Source organism: Podarcis pityusensis (genome assembly GCF_964106645.2).
Source record: "Podarcis pityusensis genome assembly, chromosome: 4".
Taxonomy (NCBI): Eukaryota; Metazoa; Chordata; class Lepidosauria; order Squamata; family Lacertidae; genus Podarcis; species Podarcis pityusensis.
The window spans coordinates 75,215,261-75,234,283 of NC_138027.1; the positions used below are offsets into that span (position 1 = coordinate 75,215,261).

Consider the following 19,023-nt stretch of genomic DNA (forward strand, 5'->3'; position numbering starts at 1 on the left):
AAGGGCGTGAGGCGCCTACAGTTCTATCGCGGGGGCGTAGGAGGGGTGGGGTGGGGGGGGGACAGGTTCTTGGGCACTGCCACTAGGGCTCGCAGGGATGTCGCACGAGCCCTAGTGCCCTATGTCTGCTATTATTTTTTCTTTAGCCCTTAGTATTTCTTTTTTTTAATTATTATTTCAGGGAAATTAAGGACACGCAGAGACAGCGCAAGATTTAGGGTGGTTTCCAAAGATGCCACTATCAGTTTATATGTTATCTCTGAACTTTAGGGCTGCCTGTGTGCCTGTCACAATGTAACCAAAATGGCAGCACCTATGCACAAAGAGGAAGGTACTGTAAAAGCAAACTTGGGTGCACTTTTTTTTTAATGCACATGAATTAAGACTCGGGTTGGAATAAGGAGTCTTCTCTATGATTATAACTTTTGTTTTTTCAGCCAATACAGCACTGCAACATTTCGTTCAGGTCAGTGGCGTAGCGTGGGGGGTGCAGGGGGGCCGGCCGCACCGGGCGCAACATCTGGGGGGGGGCGCGCTCGCACTCGCAGCTATCTGCTCAAGTGCTAAAATCCACGGGTTAGGGGGCGCAAATTACTTGCCTTGCTGACAACCCACGCTACGCCACTGCTTCAGGTGACTTTCTTAACAGTAGACTCATTTATCCAAGTGCCACTCTCTTGATGCAGCCAAAACAGCACCACCCACAAACAAGAGGGAGGTATTAGCACGCTTTAGGTAACCAACAGGTTTGCAAATACACATAAAAAGAACAACTTTTAAGAAAAGAAAAAACTTAAGGGTGGCAACCCCTCCCCTGAGCCTAATGAGGACTTACTATCATGCTCAGCATATTGGCAGGTGGATGGAAACAGAAAACTGAGGGAAAGGGGCAGCAGAGTTCCAGCAGAAGGCACACCCAATTAGATGGACAGCTGTAGAGGAGAATTCCATCCTGCAACATTTTGTTGTGGATCCCACTTACTGGTAAATAATAAGCACTTTAAAATCATTAAAGTTCCTTCTTGGGTTCTGCAGAACAGTTGGCTGAAGGAAGATGAGAAATATGCTTCATGCCTTTCCACATCCTGTAGGTTTTAGCAGAGGGAATTTGTATCCAGGAGACTCTCCTTGCTGCTAGTCAACACAAAGTATCTCATATAAACATATAACTCAGTTTAGAGAGAACATGCTCATTGGGGATTGGCTTCGAGTACCAGCAATCTGCTCATGAAATAATGGAGAAAATAGATTAACTCTGTTTCCATAACGCCCCCAAGTTATCTTGCATTCTTGATGCTTATCTCTGACAGGTTAGTAGCAATTACAGTTTGCTCTTACTGCTCTCAGATACAATAAAAAAATGAGGTGCTCTGTGGCATTTACCTCACAAATAGAGGCTGGATTTCATGTCACATTGCACAGTAATGTGTAATTTCAAGGCACATTAAACAGCAATACTATGGACATAGTTTTGTACTTTTAAATATTTTTATAAATTAAGTAACATTTTATAGACATAGTATCTTACAGGCTGAGAGGTGAAGTGATATCAAATATATACTAAACAACATGTTTTATACATGGATTCAGATAATCAAAAGTTGGTTTTCATCTGTAGAGCAGCTAACAGATTCTAGAAACATATAGGAGAATAGCAACATGCTTTGTAGATAAAAGGTATCAGCTGAATTGAGGGGAAATTATCCTCCTTAAAGAAGCACTTCACAAAGAGTGATACAACGGGGGGGGGGGTGTTAACAAGAACGTGATAATTGGCTCATTTCATGACAGAAATAAGGATAGTCTATAGTTGTGCTATAGAATGTGGAAACAAACAAAGTGGTCATCTAAGCAAATAATTAAAATGATACTAACAAAGCGATAAACTGATGCCTTCTTTCAGTGAAAACAATTGACTGAGTTGCTGGATATTATAGTATATGAATAGTAGTATTTATTTATATATATGCGGCAGCTAGATGGTGACTGGGAGCGGCCGCCAAGACCACATAACACTGGTCTTGAAAGACCTACATTGGCTCCCAGTACGTTTCCAAGCACAATTCAAAGTGTTGGTGCTGACCTTTAAAGCCCTAAGTGGCCTCCGTCCAGTATATCTGAAGGAGCGTCTCCACCCCCATCGTTCTACCTGGACACTGAGGTCCAGCACCAAGGGCCTTCTGGCGGTTCCCTCACTGCGAGAAGCGAGGTTACAGGGAACCAGGCAGAGGGCCTTTTCAGTAGTGGCACCCGCCCTGTTGGAACACCCTCCCACCAGATGTCAAAGAGAACAACAACTACCAGACTTTTAGAAGACATCTGAAGGCAGCCCTGTTTAGGGAAGCTTTTAGTGTTTGATGTATTACTGTATTTTAATATTTGGTTGGAAGCCGCCCAGAGTGGCTTGTTTCTGAAAATACCAAGACCAACTTAGGCATAGAATAGTATTTTACTTACTAAATATTCAGATGATACAAGGAGATCACAATAGTATAAAATTATGAAATTGTATGGCTGCCATGCCTTAAAGGCAATACAGCCAAACTCCTTGACGGTGGCCATGGCAGGTGGAGGCTCCGGGGACAGTGCTGCTTCAGCACAGCATGGTGAAGGCGAGCGACGGCAGTCAGCTGATGCCGGGAGGCGCCGTGTCCAGCCTCTGCCTCTTCCCTGGGGCCCTCCAGTACTTGGCGTCCTGGTGCCTCATGCCACTTGCCTCTATGGGCAAGATGCCTCTGCCTCCAGGATTGTGGTTCACCATCCCAGGATTACTATACAATGTGAGAAGCCCAGAGCTGAAATTACAGAGAGATACCAAAGGTAACTTTGCCTTGGATATGTGATGCTTCAGGTAAAATATAATGAGGTTCCATTCATACCCTAGAGCCTCATCCAAAATTGTATGGAAGACAAGAAGTACATTTAGTGTGATGTACTCTATTCTCACAGGCAACTGAGTCTACATCCCATTGTCAACTATAGTATGTTTATAACCTTGCTTATCAACTTACACAATGGGCTGTGTTATTGATATGTTTAACGAATAATGGCTGGTTCTCTTTGTTCATACTGCCTAAATTCTGCACAAGCTTGGGTTGCGCACCCATACCCATAGTCAAACTCCTAAACCACACCAAAGCACAGAAGTTCCCAAATGGACTTTTTGAATTATAGTACTGTTAACCAGTGTTATTTTTATAGAAAAAGAGGTGCTGGAACACACCATGAACGTCTCCCTTGTTCTCTTATAATGGCAATGGCACCTACCTGAGAGGTACAGTACTAAGTTCTGGTGAGTTCCAGTTGAATGAAAACCCTGCTGTTAATACATATTGTATTGCTATTTCCATTAATAACAACCACTGTTACTTATATTGTTCATTTGTCCTGCACTTTCAGTGGGGGTTTTTTTGGTGTGTATTAGGGGCCATATTCTTTGTGTTTATTCATTTAAATAGAATGAATGTTAAATTTCCTGCATCTTAATATTACTTCCAGAAGCAAAATGCATAGTTGCAGAATCACACGTTAGTTAATGGAATTTCTTCAGTTATTCTAATAGTATTTTGTTGGGGTTTTTTGCATAGGGTTTATGCAGCAGTCTCCCTGAAGACCACCATCACCGACTTTGCATTGTTTCTGATATCTGCATAGTAACTACACCATGGGGAACTGTTGTGGTAAAACGAAGACACCAGTATCTATAATACAGAATGACACAAATATTGGAACTCCAAGCGCAAATGACCATTTATTTCAAAACACTGAGGAAATCAGTTTAGGACCTATGACTGGCTTTTTCCAAAACACAGGAAAAAATATACCAGAAGGGATACAAAATAATGTAGGCACTCCCTCAGAAGCTAGCTCTAATAATGTCGTCGGTTCTCAAAAGTTTGTTAAAGAAAATGATGGTTTGGAAATAACGGATGTTCAATGACATTTGTTAAAATGCCAATTTATATTTATGGTATAAGACTTTGCTATTTTATATTCAGAAAAAAAATAAACAAAAACAGAGCTTAAGAGCCAAATCTTTGGATACGGATTCTCATGTTGTCGGGCTGGTTTGCCTGCTTCAGGGCAACAGAGAATGGCAAAACCATTACAGTACCGATGCAAATGACAGCCTTTCTCTGCAAATATCCGTGATCTTCCATGCTCTTCCACAGCATCTACTCCCGCCCCTCTGCCCGCTAATAAGAAAAATGCCGTTAACTGCCATGGAAACAGCTGCAAGGGAGCGAACAACAGTGGTCGGAAAGCAATACAGTACAGTACTGCATTCTGTAACAGTGTCCGGTCGGAATGCATCTAAATGTCCGGGAAAGTACGGACGTGTGGCAGCCCGTGTCGGCAGTCCCTCCATAAAAATAGCTCCAAAACAGCTTTGTTGCGATTTGCAATATTGGACAAAAAGGTAAAAAGCTGAACCACTGTGCCAAAAGCAACCTTTCTGTCCGGATTTTCACTGTTTGAAATATGCCACTTTTTTGCCGGTAAGAAGTGAGCACTCCTGATAGGAACTCACGGACGGGTTCTATTGTGCGCACCCGGAAGGAATTTTGTGCGACTATATTTGGACAAAAACCATAGTCTCTCTAATCCTGTACTGTATAAGCAACTTCCGGGACCTTCTGACAAGGATGTGTGTTGCTCAGTGGAAAACAAATGGCGAAATCAAGGACTTCGGAGTAGCTGTTGCGCAGCAGAGTGTCCGCCCAAAGGTACCAGCTGTGGCGAAAGTTCCTTTAGAAACAGACGCGCATTTTTTGAAGGGGAGCAACCCGATCCAGACAGTGTGCGACTCTTCACTATTTCTTGGATCTATGTAGATCTGCGCGCGTTGCTCCTGATTTCTAGATCTATGGCCACCGCCTGGCTACTTAACGCGCTTCCCGCGTGGGCAAAGGGAGCTGATCCCCAGTAAGTAGGGCGACGGGTATCGGGGCGCGCTGGGAGAAGCTGGAAGGGGCTTCTCTTGCCATGCTCTTCCCATCTTCGTGATGGCGCCCCGCGGGAGGTGGGCAAGGTGTCCTTGAGAGGATCCGGTGCCTTTGGGCGGCGGTCCCATACGCAGAGCCCCATGTAGCCCGACGGGGGTTTGCTTTTTTGTTCTAGCAAGGTTGCATTCAGTTTAATTCGGGCGGGTGGGTCGCGGAATGTGCCTTTTCTATCTCCATTGCCAGGCCTGCCAGCGTGGAACAAAGCTTATTCGGGTGCACAGCCTGGCCTTGGTCTCCATCAGAACCTGCAAAAATATAGTCTCTGAGCACAGAAGCAACTGCTGCAATTTGCCCAGGGTGGTTGCGGTGCAGCGCAAAATTGAAAACGTTTGCCACGCACGCTTTATTCTTGGGGCTATCCCAATACAGGGAGTGGAAACCTGTGGTATATCAAAAGTTGAGTGCTGAAAATCCGCTTTCCGCCAGCCTTGAGACCTTCACGTTTGGCATATATTGCTGGGTTGTGAAATTAATGAGAGTGGGAGGAAATGTATTGTTTCCTTTGTAGCTTAAGGCCTAATAACTAATAATCCCTTTTTGGTATTTCAAAGGATTAAAATGATTAATGTAAAGCCACAAATTACCCTAGCAAATCTTTTATAGCCTCTCATACGAGCTATTTGAGGGTAAACAATGAATTCTGTGTTTTTTCCTTAGGTGGTCGATAAAACACAACTGGAATAGGCAATTTCTGCATATTATTCAGTCATATAATACTCTATTATCTACTTGTCAGAAAGGAGAAATAAGTCTTTTAAAAAATCTGATTCAACAGAATTGTTTTAAAAGATTTTCCAATGAAACACAGACATATTTTGAAAGGGTTTTGAAATGGACTATGCAAAACGTGTATCACCCTATGCTGTTTTGATTGTTTTGTTAGACTAAAACATGATAATCCGGTCATCTCTGAGGAAATGCTTCCAGTTACACTGTGTCCTCAAAGTTCCAGCTGCTGGCTTCAAATGTGCAACGAGAGGACTGATCCTGCAGTCTGTTTCCCAGGATGTTTATCAGAATTTAGCTTTAGAAGATTGGATCCATGATAATATGAATTTTGAAAACAGACACATTCTTTTCCTTTGGAGAAATTCTTCTACTGTAGTGATTGGTAGACATCAGAATCCTTGGCAGGAATGTAACCTCAGATTCATGAGACAGAATGGTATAAAACTAGCTAGAAGAAAAAGTGGGGGAGGAACAGTTTACCATGATCCTGGCAACATCAATCTCACTTTCTTTACAAATAGGAAGATGTACAAAAGAATGGAAAATTTAAAACTAGTGGTTGGAGCATTGAAAGCCCTGCGGCCCCAATTAGATGTGGAGGCTACAGAGAGATACGACCTCTTGTTAAATGGAATTTTTAAAATCTCAGGAACGGCTGCCAAATTAGGAAGGACTGCTGCTTATCACCACTGCACCTTGCTCTGCAGTGCTGATAAATTTATTTTATCAACTGTGCTCAAAAGTCCTTACAATGGGATAAAAAGCAATGCCACGCCAAGTGTACCTGCCTTAGTGAAAAATCTCTTTGAAGAAGAGCCTACTTTAACTTGTGAGATGCTCATTGATGCCATTGCAGAAGAATATGCTGCATACCACCAAATTGATAACCATATTGTTGAAATAAATCCAGCTGATGAAACAGAATTCCCTGGAATTAATAACAAAGCAAAAGAACTGCAATCCTGGGATTGGCTATATGGCAAAACACCAAAGTTCAGTATTAGCACATCCTTTAATGTAGTTGATGAACAATCTTGCCTTGAAATGAAGATAAATGTGGATGTAAAAAATGGAAAGATTGAAACTTGCAACATTGATGTGCCTCCTTTCTGGTTGCCACCAATCATGTGTGATGAACTGAAAAACCATCTTGTTGGCAGCAAATTCTGTCCAAAGGAAACCACTGCAGTAGCAGCTGCTTTGATGAGAACATGCACAGATTATAAGATACACGGCAAGTGGAATCTCTTGTGTGAGAATATAGTATCTCTAATGTAGTTGATTCCTGATAATCAATCCTTTATCAATACAGTCTTATTCTAGCAGAGGGTTTTAAGGACTTGGCTGAACGTGAGATTTAATAGTGAAGTAATAGACTGCTGAATGTAAACAAATTCACTTTTTATTAAAACATAAAGAAAATTTAAAAATACAAACTTGTTAATCAAGTCAGTTTTGTTTTTTAAAATGGTTATCACCAGTCCATAGAAGTCTTCTCTTTTAAAATTTACATATTTATTTCTTATTTACATATTTATTTAGCATCCTACAGACTTGCCCAAATGGATCACACAACGGCTTGCAAACAGTATAAAACAAAATAAAAATACTGGTAGAAAGAAACATAGCATAGTATAGCATTAAAAACATGTACCTAGACATTCAAGACAAGAATTTTAAGGTCAATTTATGCCTTCTGAATTCCCAGTTCTAGTAAGACATGGCATGCGTGAAATAGAGGAGTCATGCTAGGCATCGTTAGCTTGAGAGCCTAAGCCCATTTACTTGAAAACAACTTCTACTTAAGTCAATTGCCAATGTAAATGTATGTAAGACTTTGGTGACCAAATACTTCCTAGCCGTTTATTAGGAGGTGGCTTTAAAAGAGAGACCTAGAACATAGGGATTAACCAAGAGGCCACCATTTAATGGAGGTTCACAGGAATGTTCTTGCCTTCTCCCATTGTTGACAGATTGGCATAGTGCTCAATCTTGCTGTGCTGATTCTAGAATGTCGAAGCCTGTGTCTGTCTGGGCTGCTTTCCTTTACAAGAGTTCTGCCTCTCCTCAAAAGTAATCCATAGTGAAAGATAAAAACGTACGTGTCCGTATTATGCCAGTGTGGGGTTCCCCTAATGCGGGAAACTCCATTGTTGCGTGGTGACATCAGCCTGTTATTGTGACAGAAGCTGCATAACTCCCCCCCAGAATTCTGTTTCTTCAGTAAATTGGCATATAAGGCAAAAGCTCCCTGTACGGTTCCAAATTCCTTGAGCATATTAAGTGGACAGCTTTATTATGCATAGCTGTACCATCTTACCAGTTTTGATCCCCAAGGAAGTTAGCTGCTTTTTCAGATATTTAAGATGCCTATAATATCTGAGTTTGGAAGATTTTTGCTACTTGCTTAGTTCAGTGATTCTTGAAATACAGCTTGGGAACCATCAGCATCCCTGTTTAACTTGTGAGTGGTCCCTGAGGTTAATATGGGGTGTATCCAGACTAAGCTAGTTACATCTTTAGTTTAACTGAAATTAGCCAAGTTTAAGTTAGTCATGATTAACTTGTCCTATGGCTATGTATGGGACTAAAGGAAAACTAATTTAGTCTGACTCCAGCCCAGTGAAAATAAGAGGAAAATGCTGTCAGAGGGTTTCTTTGACACTTCTACCACATGGTGAAGAAGCAACCAACTTCTCACTTTAAAATTTAAATCTATATGTAGTGCAAATGGCTGTAGGGAAAACTTCTATAAATCTTCCAGCTATATGCACAATTCTTTCCTGTGCACCAATCAGGTTTTTCTGAATTGTAGCTGTTAAGAGACAAATGCAGTTGTCAAATGTTTTACTTCAGAGGCTTTTTAGAGGGTCCTTCCACATGGTATGGGAAGCAAATCTGATAGCCCAGCACAAGGAAGCAAATCAGAATTGTGGTCTTCACTGACAGTTCATTACTCTGGGGTAAACATGTCATTTTGTTTAGATAAGCTATCAGGCTGATGTGCAGATTTTTTAAATTAATAAAAAAAAATACAATCAGTTTACTTTACAAAAATTCATAGTGGATGTAGTGGAATAAAGTAGCTCTTGCTCAAAAAACAAACACACCAGTGAGACTGGTTGGTTTGGGTACTTAGGGTCATGTTTTCTTTGTATGTTTAGTGTGAAAGATGTCCACTGTAGTTTCATGACATGGTCTCAAATCAAAATCGCAGTATCCAAGGCAAAAACGACCCTGTGGAAAACAAATTATTCTACCAATTAAGCCATTCAGCAGTTCAAATTCATTTTAAAATTTATATTTTTCTATTCAGTTCCCACCTGTGGTTTCTTAAAATAATCAAGGCCTCTTCCAATTTTAATCATCCATCCATTGTTGAATCTGTGTGTTAAATGCAAAAAAGAGAAGTGCTTCCTCAAAAATATAGAAACTAGACATATGTAAGGTTAACAAGAGAAAGAAAATAATTTCACAGCACTCTTAATATGTAAAAAGCTCAGGAAGCACAATGAGCAAAGAACAGATGATAGTTGGCAATTTCAATCTCTGCAACTTTCAAGTTGTTCCAATTGAGTTAACAACGATGTTCATAGCAGGGCATGGTCTTAATTTGCAACATGGAGGAGTGATGCAAGTGTCAGCCCTTTCCCATACAAATACCATTTCACATGAAGCAGACACTCCAATAGAAGCCTAAGGGGGAGGGGGGTGGAGAATATATGAAGTAGGCCATCTTTGCCTCTCCATGGCATGCAAAGTTGAAACGAACAGTTACCTGTTAAATATATATTAACCATGGGTGTGCATGTAAATATTTTGACTGCTCTTCCCATCATTTGACTTGCTGTAGTCATTTTTGTTCAACAGCAGGCAGGCAGGGGGACAAGTAGTAATTTGAACAGTTGGCAGGAGACACCACTGCTAAATACTCTTAAAAGTTAACAAGTTTCCAGAACCTGAACTGACAACTCTTAAGGTTTGAAGATAAACTTAGGTTGCAATTCCAACCATGTTTACTCAAATGTAAACCCCACTGCATTCAGCGGGGCTTACTTCCAGGTAAGTGGAATTAGGATAAAAGTCTTAGTAATCAATTATATGGGTGATAGCCAATGTTAGTCATTCTCAGGGTTGAGCTGCTGGAATAAATGTTATCAATTGATTTCAGTGGATATACTATCATTATGATTTAGTTGATTATCACCACCTGTATCTTAGACAATCAATGTGGAACATTTTATTCACATGTCACCAACCTAATTTCTCGATCGTGTATTGACGGAGAGTATGATACATCCAGAATAACACCAAAATCTTTCAGGGATTGTTGTATCTCTTCCAGGGTAGTCATTTGTTGACTCTTTTCATTGCCCTGTAAAGATTTGTTTGCTTTACAAATCAAATAAAGATAATGGCCGACATACTGTAAATTCATATTGGTCGTATTTCTCAGAATGAATAAGCCTCTTCAATATTTTCACTTTTACCAATGCAGATACTCAAATTTAACGTTAAACATAATTCCTGCAAAGTATCTAACGAAATGGAATGTGTATGTTTGGTAGATAGTAAAAGTTAAGAGGCTAGATGTCATAGGACAAAAGATGAAAACACCACACACCAAACCAAGCCCCACCTACACACACTTCTAACTATGGATTCAAACTAAGACTTGCGATGAAGTCCATATTCACACGTTTTTTAAAAACTCGACTACCAGCTCTCCAAACACAGTTAAATTATGTCATTTGTAGCACACTGATGGCTTGAAAGGAGAACCACCTTGTTGTAAAAAACATGTTTTGCATGAATATCACCCCAGGTTCAATTTTTCACATCTCCAGGAAGGCTGAGAAACCACTTGAAACATTTGAGAGTCTGGCTAATCAATAGACAATATCAAGCAATCTTCTAATTCAGTATAAATTACCTAAATTTAATTACTATTATTTAAATTTGTATACCGCTCTTCATCCACAGATTTCAGGGCGGTTCACAACATAATTTTCTTCTAATTAACATTCTCTTCTAATTAATAAAAACCTCTTATTTCCCTATTGTTAGTAAACACAGGTAATTTGATGAGTGGCTATTCATAAGCCTCCTATTACCCTAAAACCTCCCCAGTACAAAAAGTGTCTACTTTTAGGTTCAAAATATAGCATTCTTTTCCATCTTGTTTCCCTCACTACTGAGTTGTTGAAGATATCTGTCAGAAATAGACCGGTATCCTCAGAAAGAAAAAAGATAGCATATTAATTTCAGACTCATTCTGAATCCAGAATATATTACTGCTAGCAAAATGTTAACTGAAAAATTCATGGACAAAAGCAAATCCTTTTTTTACTTTTGCCATGGCAATTACAGTCACTGCTTAACTTCAGTAAGTACAACTTTATATGGACAACACTGCAACCCTATGCATATCATATTTAAGTGTGTTTGGGGAGCTGGTGGTCTAGCTGTTGCTGTTATCATCATTATCATCATGATCTACTCAGAAGCAAGTATCACTGAATTCCTTGGGACACAATCCAAGTAAGTGGATTGCAGTCAGGGTAAAATACTTACTTCATCATGAGATGTAAGAAGATGTATAGTTTTCACTTTGCATGGTCCTTTAACAAGCATTTCACAGAATCTTAAGAAGTTGTACAACTGTAAATAAGTAAATAAGATTAATTTTTTAGATGGAAAGGAAGAAATCGTTTTGAGTGTATAAATCAACCATGTCTTACCTGATGGACTTGCCTAATATAAGGGTCCTCAACCCAAACCTCTGTAACAGTTTCATTAAGATATTCTTGGAACAGCTTTTCATAGCTGAAACCTTTTGAATTTTCTTCTATTTTAATTTGTTTGTGGTATTTTCCATCTAAAAAGAAGAAAACTTTTCAGTTTGAAAAAATGCAGTATGGCATTTTCGAATGAAACAAAGAATACAATATATAATTCCACAGCCATAATAATGAAACTTACATTACAGCTTCATACCTTCTTTCTCTTTCTCAATATATTTCTTAATCTCTTCTGCCCTGTCCATGTAACTTGTTATTTTGTCTCTGTAATGAGCCTTTTTCTTCTGATCTTTTGTTGCTGAAATACAGAATACAGAAATTACAGAATACAAGATGCAGAAAAACAATGAAAAAAATAGTTCATCAATTCCCTTCCTTTCACTTTAAATTTTAGACCTGCATGCACGCAACAGGGGAACTGACCAGTACCCAACTCTCATGACAAGCCCTTTAGATATTTGAAGATGGATATCATTGTCTTCTCTTTCCCAGATTAAACATATCCATTTCCCTCAACCGTTCTTCATAAGGCTTGGTTTCCAGGCCCCTGATCATCTTCTTCACCCTTTTAAAGGACCATGGACTAAAGGGTTATGGATACCTTTGAATTCCCTTAAGAATTATCTAATTTTGTGGAGGATATGTCTGCCATAATAACTTACTGGGAAGATAGGCTTATTGTAGCATCTAAGGTAGCATAGGGACGCGGGGGGTGCTGTGGGTTAAACCACAGAGCCTAGGACTTGCCGATCAGAAGGTCGGTGGTTCGAATCCCCGCGACGGGGTGAGCTCCCGTTGCTCGGTCCCTGCTCCTGCCAACCTAGCAGTTCGAAAGCACAAGTGCTCTGGTGGGAAGGTAAACAGCGTTTCTGTGTGCAGCTCTGGTTCACCAGAAGCGGCTTAGTCATGCTGGCCACATGACCCGGAAGCTGTACGCGACTCCCTCGGCCAATAAAGTGAGATGAGTGCCGCAATCCCAGAGTTGGTCATGACTGGACCTAATGGTCAGGGGTCCCTTTACCTTTAAGGTAGCATAATCTACCGGGCCCAATTCAAAGTGCCGGTTTTGACCAATAAAGCCTTAAATGGCTCAGGACCGCAATACCTCAAGGACCACCTCTTTCCAGATGAACCTACCCAGACTCTGAGATCATCTGTGACCCTATTTTGTGTGCCTCCTCCAAAAGAGGTCTGGAGGGTGGCAACACAAGAATGGGCCTTTTCGGCAGTGGCTTCTTGTCCCTCTTTAACCAGGCCTTTGGCTGATTGGCATCCAATGCCATTTTAAAATGTGTTGGAGTGGATGGGGGTTATTGGGTTGTTTTTATTTTGATTATGTATTTTGTGTTTTTATATTGTGATTTTAATAACAACAATAATATTTTTATATTATTTATACCCCGCCCATCTGGCTGGGTTTCCCCAGCCACTCTGGGCGGCTTCCAACAGAATATTAAAATACAATAACTCATTAAACATTAAAAGCTTCCCTGTAACCTCCCTAAACCTGCAGGTATAGAAGAATGAATACAAAAACTTACGGAATATGCAGAAATGGTGAAACTTACCAGAAGAATAAGGAATCAAGATAACTAATCTTTTATAAAAGAATGGAAACGGTTTATTGAATATTTATAGATAAATTATAAACAGATAAAAACATTGGAACGATTATTGTAACAACCTCAAGTTTTATAAGAGTATATATGTAAAGAAGATGAATGAGTAAATTAAGTTAATTTGGCTACGCAGAAGATATTAAAAACAAATTAAGGAACCCAGAAAGAGGGGGAAGGAAGTCAAGTTTTGAAATGGCAAAATGATTGTAAAATTAGTGAAAAGTATAAATGAAAAATAAAATGAGAAAGAAGACCTGCGGGTATAGGGCGGTCTATAAACTTGATAATAAGTATTTGTAAAAATTAAAAATCTACATATTATTTCGTAAGCAGGGTGTTCCTAAACAAAACAAAATAAATAAAATAAAAAATACCTTCCAGTAGCACCAACTAAGTTAGTTACTGGTATGAGCTTTCGTGTGCATGCACACTTCTTCAGATACACATTTACAAACAGCGCAGGATGACTTGCTTTATTTAAAGAGATAATGAGCTCCACGATCCTATACGCATCTCCTCGGAAGTCACACAGGTTCCCAAGGGACTTGCTCTAAGCGCACCCAGGACTTTGCCGCGCTCCTCTGCCTTCAGACCGCACCTAACAGGGAAATCCACCTGCAGGGAGCGACGGGGAGGAAGAAAAAGCCTCACCTTTGAGGACCCGCATCAGGAGGTCAATCCCTTCCTGATAGCAAACAAGGGACTCCTGGAAGCGAGAAGCCGAGTCCAGCTCCACCGCCCGCTTCAGCACCAGCACCGCCGGGTCTTCCATGGCCGCTGGGAAAGCACGGCGTCGGGGTCCTCGCTTAGCAGGGCGATTCGCCGCCGTACGGGGGGAGAGGGGCAAGCCTCCGGGAGACACCAGTCCCCAAGGCGACCCAAGCAAACCTGTACCTAGCAGGATTCCACTCCCGCCGCCTGTCACGTGATTCCTGAGAACTGGAAACCGAAAGGTAGCGCGCCCAGCGGGCGGAAGAGCGCGCCCGTAGAGATGCGATCTTCCTAGACTTTCCTTTCCCTTCGGACGCATCCGCTTCCTAGAGAGGAGGAGGAGGAGGAGGAGGAGGACGAGGACGAGGACGCGGCGCTGACGTTGATTGGTCGAGCCGAGCGACGTCCTTGCCTCGCTTAGAACGCTGGGGGAGTGAGGCCGGTGGCGGGGTTTCAACATGGCGGCGTTGCTGGGTAGAGTTGCGGGCGGGAACCCTTTTGCTGCCTGGCAGGTGAGGGACGCGGGGAAAGGGGGGGGGGGACCTATTGTGCTGTCCTGCGCGACGATAACCGCACTTTGGCCCCGTGGTTTGTTATTTAGTGAAGATTCCTGCATTGCAGGCGGTTGGGCTAGAACATGGGGAGGCAACCTAAAAGTAGAATGTGTCCTTTTATTTAAAATGCATCTCTGGGTGATTTGTGGTGTATAGGATTTCGTTCATTCCCCCCCCCCCCCAAAAAAAAATAGTCCGGCTCACCGCATGGTCTGAGGGACAGTGGACCTGCCCATGGCTGAAAAAGGTTGCTGACCCCTGGGCTAGATGGAACTCCGAGATCCCTTCCAGTTCTATGATTCTATGAATGCTTCAGGTTTTCCGTATTCCTTGGTGTTGGCGGCCGCCATTTAGCCCCCCCCCCCCATTTGATGGTGCCAATGTCAGGTTTTGATTTTGGAAAATGTTGGTAGTAATTAGCACGGCTGTGCTTCTGAACATCTACAAGGTGTCATTTCTCTTCCTGCTCTCTCCAGGGAGAACGCTATCCAAATATATATGTATATGGGACACGACTTTTGACCCCATATGACCTCTCATTTCATTAACTGGTTTTTTTAACCAGTTAACTGGGCTGCTTCATCATATTGCATTGTAAGAAAAAAAAATGTTTGATAACCTGACTTTTTTAAAAAAAGGAAACAAGAAACAAAAAATGTCATACTAGCGTCTAATAATAATGTCAATAATTGTCGATTTGCTTGCTATTAGGGTTAGTATTGGAAGTGCACTTGAAGAACAAAAATAAATAAATAAAGGAATTAGTAGATTATAACTTGTAGTTAGCCTATACAATAAAGAATTGTCTTTCCTTCCTGCTCCAGAGTCTAGCAAAAAACAAAGTGGAACCAATCACCTGGAGGGTGTGGATCAGGCAGAAATTTACAAGGTCAAGAATTCCCGAATCGGTAAGCTTTGTGTTGTGGGGGTGCGGAATTAGTATCTCATTTTCTTTCATTTATTTATTTTCATAAAATACGTCTATTTTCATTTTGTTACATAAGTAGTGAAAGCAGTTACAGACCTCAAAAAAGGACAAATAGAATAAGCGAAAGGATAAGAAGAGAGAAAAGTAAACACTACAGTGGTACCTCGGTTCAATAATTGTCCTGTTTACGAACAATTTGGTTTACGAACTCCGCAAAACTGGAGGTAGTGTCCCGGTTTGCGAACTTTACCTCAGTCTAAGATCAGAATCCAAATGGTGGAAGGGCACTGGCGGCGGGAGGCCTCATAAGGGAAAGCGTGCCTTGGTTTAAGAATGGTTTTGGTTTAAGAACAGACTTCCAGAACAGATGAAGTTGGTAAACCGAGGTACCACTGTACAGTGGAGCTACAGATAGTTAGCATCTCATACCTTTTGGGAGGAAGCATCTCAAAGCTAAATTGTAAAATGTCCTACAAATATTATATGAGATATTCCAAGAAACATTGACCAGTATGTCTGCCTTACCACATATATTCACATATCAAACTCTCTTGTAAAAAAAATCTTCAGGTCCGTGTTCTACTGTTTACAATTCATTTATATGCATGTTACTCAGAAGTAAGTTTCATTATATTCAGTGGGGCTTAACCCCCAGGTAAGTGTACAGTACATAGAATTTAAATGTAAATGTGCTACACATAGAATCACAGAATTGTAGAGTTGGAAGAGATCCCAAAGGTCATCAAGTTCAACTCTGTGCAGTGCAGGAATCAGAGCTGAAGAATCGCTGGCAGATGGCCGCCCAGCCTCTCTTTAGAAACCTGCAATGAAGGAGTGTCCAATGTTAGTGATACTCAGAATAGGAGCACTGAAAGAAATACTCAAGTCCATTGATTTCAAAGGGTCTACTCTGAGTATCACTAATACTGGATAGCACCATATACCAATGAAAGGGATAGTTTAAGAACCAAAAATCAATAGAGTGGAAAATACCAATATTATGCTTCATCTCTTCTTGTCATCCTCTAATAAAAAATAAATGGTTCAGGGAAAAATACAAATAGTATAATTCATTCCTTTTTAGTACACACATATTTTAGTACAGTATCATTTTGCTAAAAAAAAGAATTGATACAGACTTATTCCTCTGCTATCTTCAACTACTTTGCTACAAATTACCTTTTTACAACTACTGATATAGTATACTATTCAGCTACTGATAACTGTATTACTGAAACCTGCTTTTGTTGAATTTATTTTAGGTATTTCAGCCGCGGCCTGGTGATCATGAAAAATATGGGGGTGATCCACAGCAGCCCCATAAACTGCACCTTGTGACCAGAGTCAGAAGTGGAAGAAGGCGTCCTTATTGGGAAAAAGAGATAATCAGATCTCTTGGATTGGAAAAAGTATAAAATACATTAGCATTTTGTGGGGACGCTCTGTTGCATGGGGGAAAGCCCAGTAAATAATTATCTCTCTCTGGCATTAAAACATACAGCCTAATCCTACACATGTTTATTCAGATATAAGTCCCACTATATTAGATTAGACTTGCTCCTTGGTAAATGTGCACAAGTTTGCAGTCTTTCAGAGATAAGAGTAGAACAACTTCAGCTCAGGGCAAGGGCAAGGTATTAAATTCAATGATCTGCCGAGTCCCTTTGCAGTTTCTTGTAGAAGATCCACATTAGTTAATGGTAAATCGTTAAAAATGGGTTTGATATCTGTTTGCCTTTATATTCAGGTTATATTCAGTATATAACAAAGGTACCAGCCAAACTTTCCTGAGCAGAGCAGAATGAGATAGGAACTCTCACCAATGGCTCCCTAATGCCTGCTCTGACATGCTACAGCAGTGCAATCTTCTACATTGGGAGGAGAGGGGAGCCCAGAAGTGCACTCATAGCAGCTTCTGTTTATCTTTGGGTCGGGGGTGGGCAGCTGGAACTACCTGGGAGAGTGGGGTGGAGGTTGCCTAGCAACTTTCCAAAAACCCAGCTGAGGCATTCCATGTCTGTGTATCATTATTTATGCATCATTATCCTGTTCTCAGCTTGTAAATCACTTGTTAGATATCCATGAAAAAGCAGTTTCAAAGCCATACTAGGTATATTTTGTTGTGCAACCAGTTGCCTGAGAGCATGTGGGAACATACATTCACATTCTGCCATGCAAGACAAGTAGATGCTTTGCATCTGGATGTCTTACCGCAGTGCATATAAGCAGCCGCAGTTGGAAGCTTGTCCCTGATTAGTAAAGGAATATACACATGAAAGCCTGGTTTTGAGTGTTGTTCTCTCTTGCTGAGGTGTGTAGAGATCCAATCAGAATTTTTAGCAGTCAGCTAATTCATCTTAGTTCACTCCTTTATCTAAGTGGTTGCTATTTATCACAATTTTGACATTCTAAATATGGTAGCACATATACAGTGTTCCATGAACTTTAGCAGAAATGATCCTGTACTAAAATACGTGTGAGCTAAAAAGGAATGAATTATACTATATGTATTTTCCCCTGAACCATTATTTTTTTTATTAGAGGATGACAAGAAGAGATGAAGTATAATATTGGTATTTCCCCCTGTATTAATCTTTGGTTCTTAAACTATACCTTTCATTGGCATAGGGTGCTATCCAGTATTAGTGATACTCAGGGTAGACCCTTTGAAATTAATGGATTTGCGTATTTCTTTCAGTGCTCCTACTCTGAGTATTGCTAACACTGGATACCACCTTCTGTATTTTTATTAAACCTTCATGGATGAATTCACCTCTTTAGGCTCTCACAGAATGAAGGACAATATATGTGAATAATATAAATCACCAAGTAATGCAATAACAGCCAATGTAATGCTAACCAGATGTTGTTATCAAGGATAACACCTGTTATCCATGACCTCTGGCTAGTCTTGCTGGAGCTGATGGAAACTGGAGTCCAATGAGATGATCTTCAGAGTATCACATTGGCTACCCCTTAAGTAATGCAGGATTGTCATAGTTATATTTTAAGAATAGCACACTTGCTGCAACTAGTACTGCAAGCTCTGTGTGTGTGTATGCAATCATGTGTTTGAAACTGAACTTTTCTGTGAAACTGAACTTTTCTATAAAATCTGCTTATCTACAGAGGTATGAGCTAAGAGTGCATAAAAACATCCCTTCTGTGAATGAAAAACTGAAAGTGATTAAACATCTAATAAGGTTAGTTAACTCTTCTTGACAAAAGCATTTTAAAATGGCTTTTGTAGAGCAGCACTAATGTATTTTGTCTCTTCTCCTGCTTCCTCCTCCGCTCCTACAGCATAAAGCCATTAAAGCTACCCCATGGAATTCCATCTGAAGAAGAAATGTCTGACACTTTTATTAACTGTGCAGGTGAACTAATAATTCGCCGTCGTCTAAAAGAACCGGAACAGAAAAAGATTGATGCTTTGTAATGTGTAGTGGCATTCTGTACAATAAATGTAATTTTAAACTGAAATTTGATTGGGGAGCTCATCTACCCATCCCTTGTACTGTGTCAAGGCTTTATTTGACTGATTAATCATACGTGGCTAGTACTAATGCTGATTATACAAGCATTTCATCAAGCGTGACTGTATGTGTATGTAATTCCTTTTTCCACTGTTTGCCTATTGGAAGCACCATAGTAGGTCTCAAACATTTCTACCGC

General features: G+C 40.5%; 3 protein-coding genes across 6 annotated transcripts; 2 read left to right on the forward strand and 1 right to left on the reverse strand.

Moving 5' to 3' along the window:
• The first annotated feature begins 4,288 nt into the window (after positions 1-4,288).
• On the forward strand, positions 4,289-7,179 carry LIPT1 (lipoyltransferase 1). Of its 2 annotated transcripts, none has more exons than XM_081003650.1 (2): positions 4,289-4,926; positions 5,890-7,179. In XM_081003650.1, exon 2 carries the CDS (start codon positions 5,898-5,900, stop codon positions 7,011-7,013), a length of 1,116 nt encoding a protein of 371 aa, XP_080859776.1. In that variant the 5' UTR covers positions 4,289-4,926; positions 5,890-5,897; the 3' UTR covers positions 7,014-7,179. The 2 variants fall into 2 exon arrangements, with proteins under 2 accessions (XP_080859776.1, XP_080859775.1); XM_081003649.1 differs by having other exon boundaries at positions 4,294-4,926; positions 5,664-7,179.
• Positions 7,120-14,326, reverse strand: MITD1 (microtubule interacting and trafficking domain containing 1; the record flags this gene model as incomplete). 3 transcript variants are annotated; one of them, XM_081003646.1, is made up of 7 exons in its annotated part: positions 7,120-8,972; positions 9,059-9,119; positions 9,995-10,110; positions 11,310-11,396; positions 11,477-11,613; positions 11,733-11,834; positions 13,807-14,148. In XM_081003646.1, the coding sequence occupies 7 exons, from the start codon at positions 13,925-13,927 to the stop codon at positions 8,877-8,879; spliced, it is 720 nt and encodes a 239-aa protein (XP_080859772.1). In that variant the 3' UTR covers positions 7,120-8,876. The 3 variants fall into 3 exon arrangements, with proteins under 3 accessions (XP_080859772.1, XP_080859773.1, XP_080859774.1); XM_081003647.1 differs by lacking the exon at positions 11,310-11,396 and having other exon boundaries at positions 13,807-14,154; XM_081003648.1 differs by lacking the exons at positions 7,120-8,972; positions 9,059-9,119; positions 9,995-10,110; positions 11,310-11,396 and having other exon boundaries at positions 11,476-11,613; positions 11,718-11,834; positions 13,807-14,326.
• MRPL30 (mitochondrial ribosomal protein L30) lies at positions 14,261-18,831 on the forward strand. Its single transcript, XM_081003652.1, has 5 exons — positions 14,261-14,378; positions 15,245-15,328; positions 16,611-16,757; positions 18,478-18,551; positions 18,652-18,831. The coding sequence occupies exons 1-5, from the start codon at positions 14,325-14,327 to the stop codon at positions 18,785-18,787; spliced, it is 495 nt and encodes a 164-aa protein (XP_080859778.1). The 5' UTR covers positions 14,261-14,324; the 3' UTR covers positions 18,788-18,831.
• The last annotated feature ends 192 nt before the right edge of the window (positions 18,832-19,023 follow it).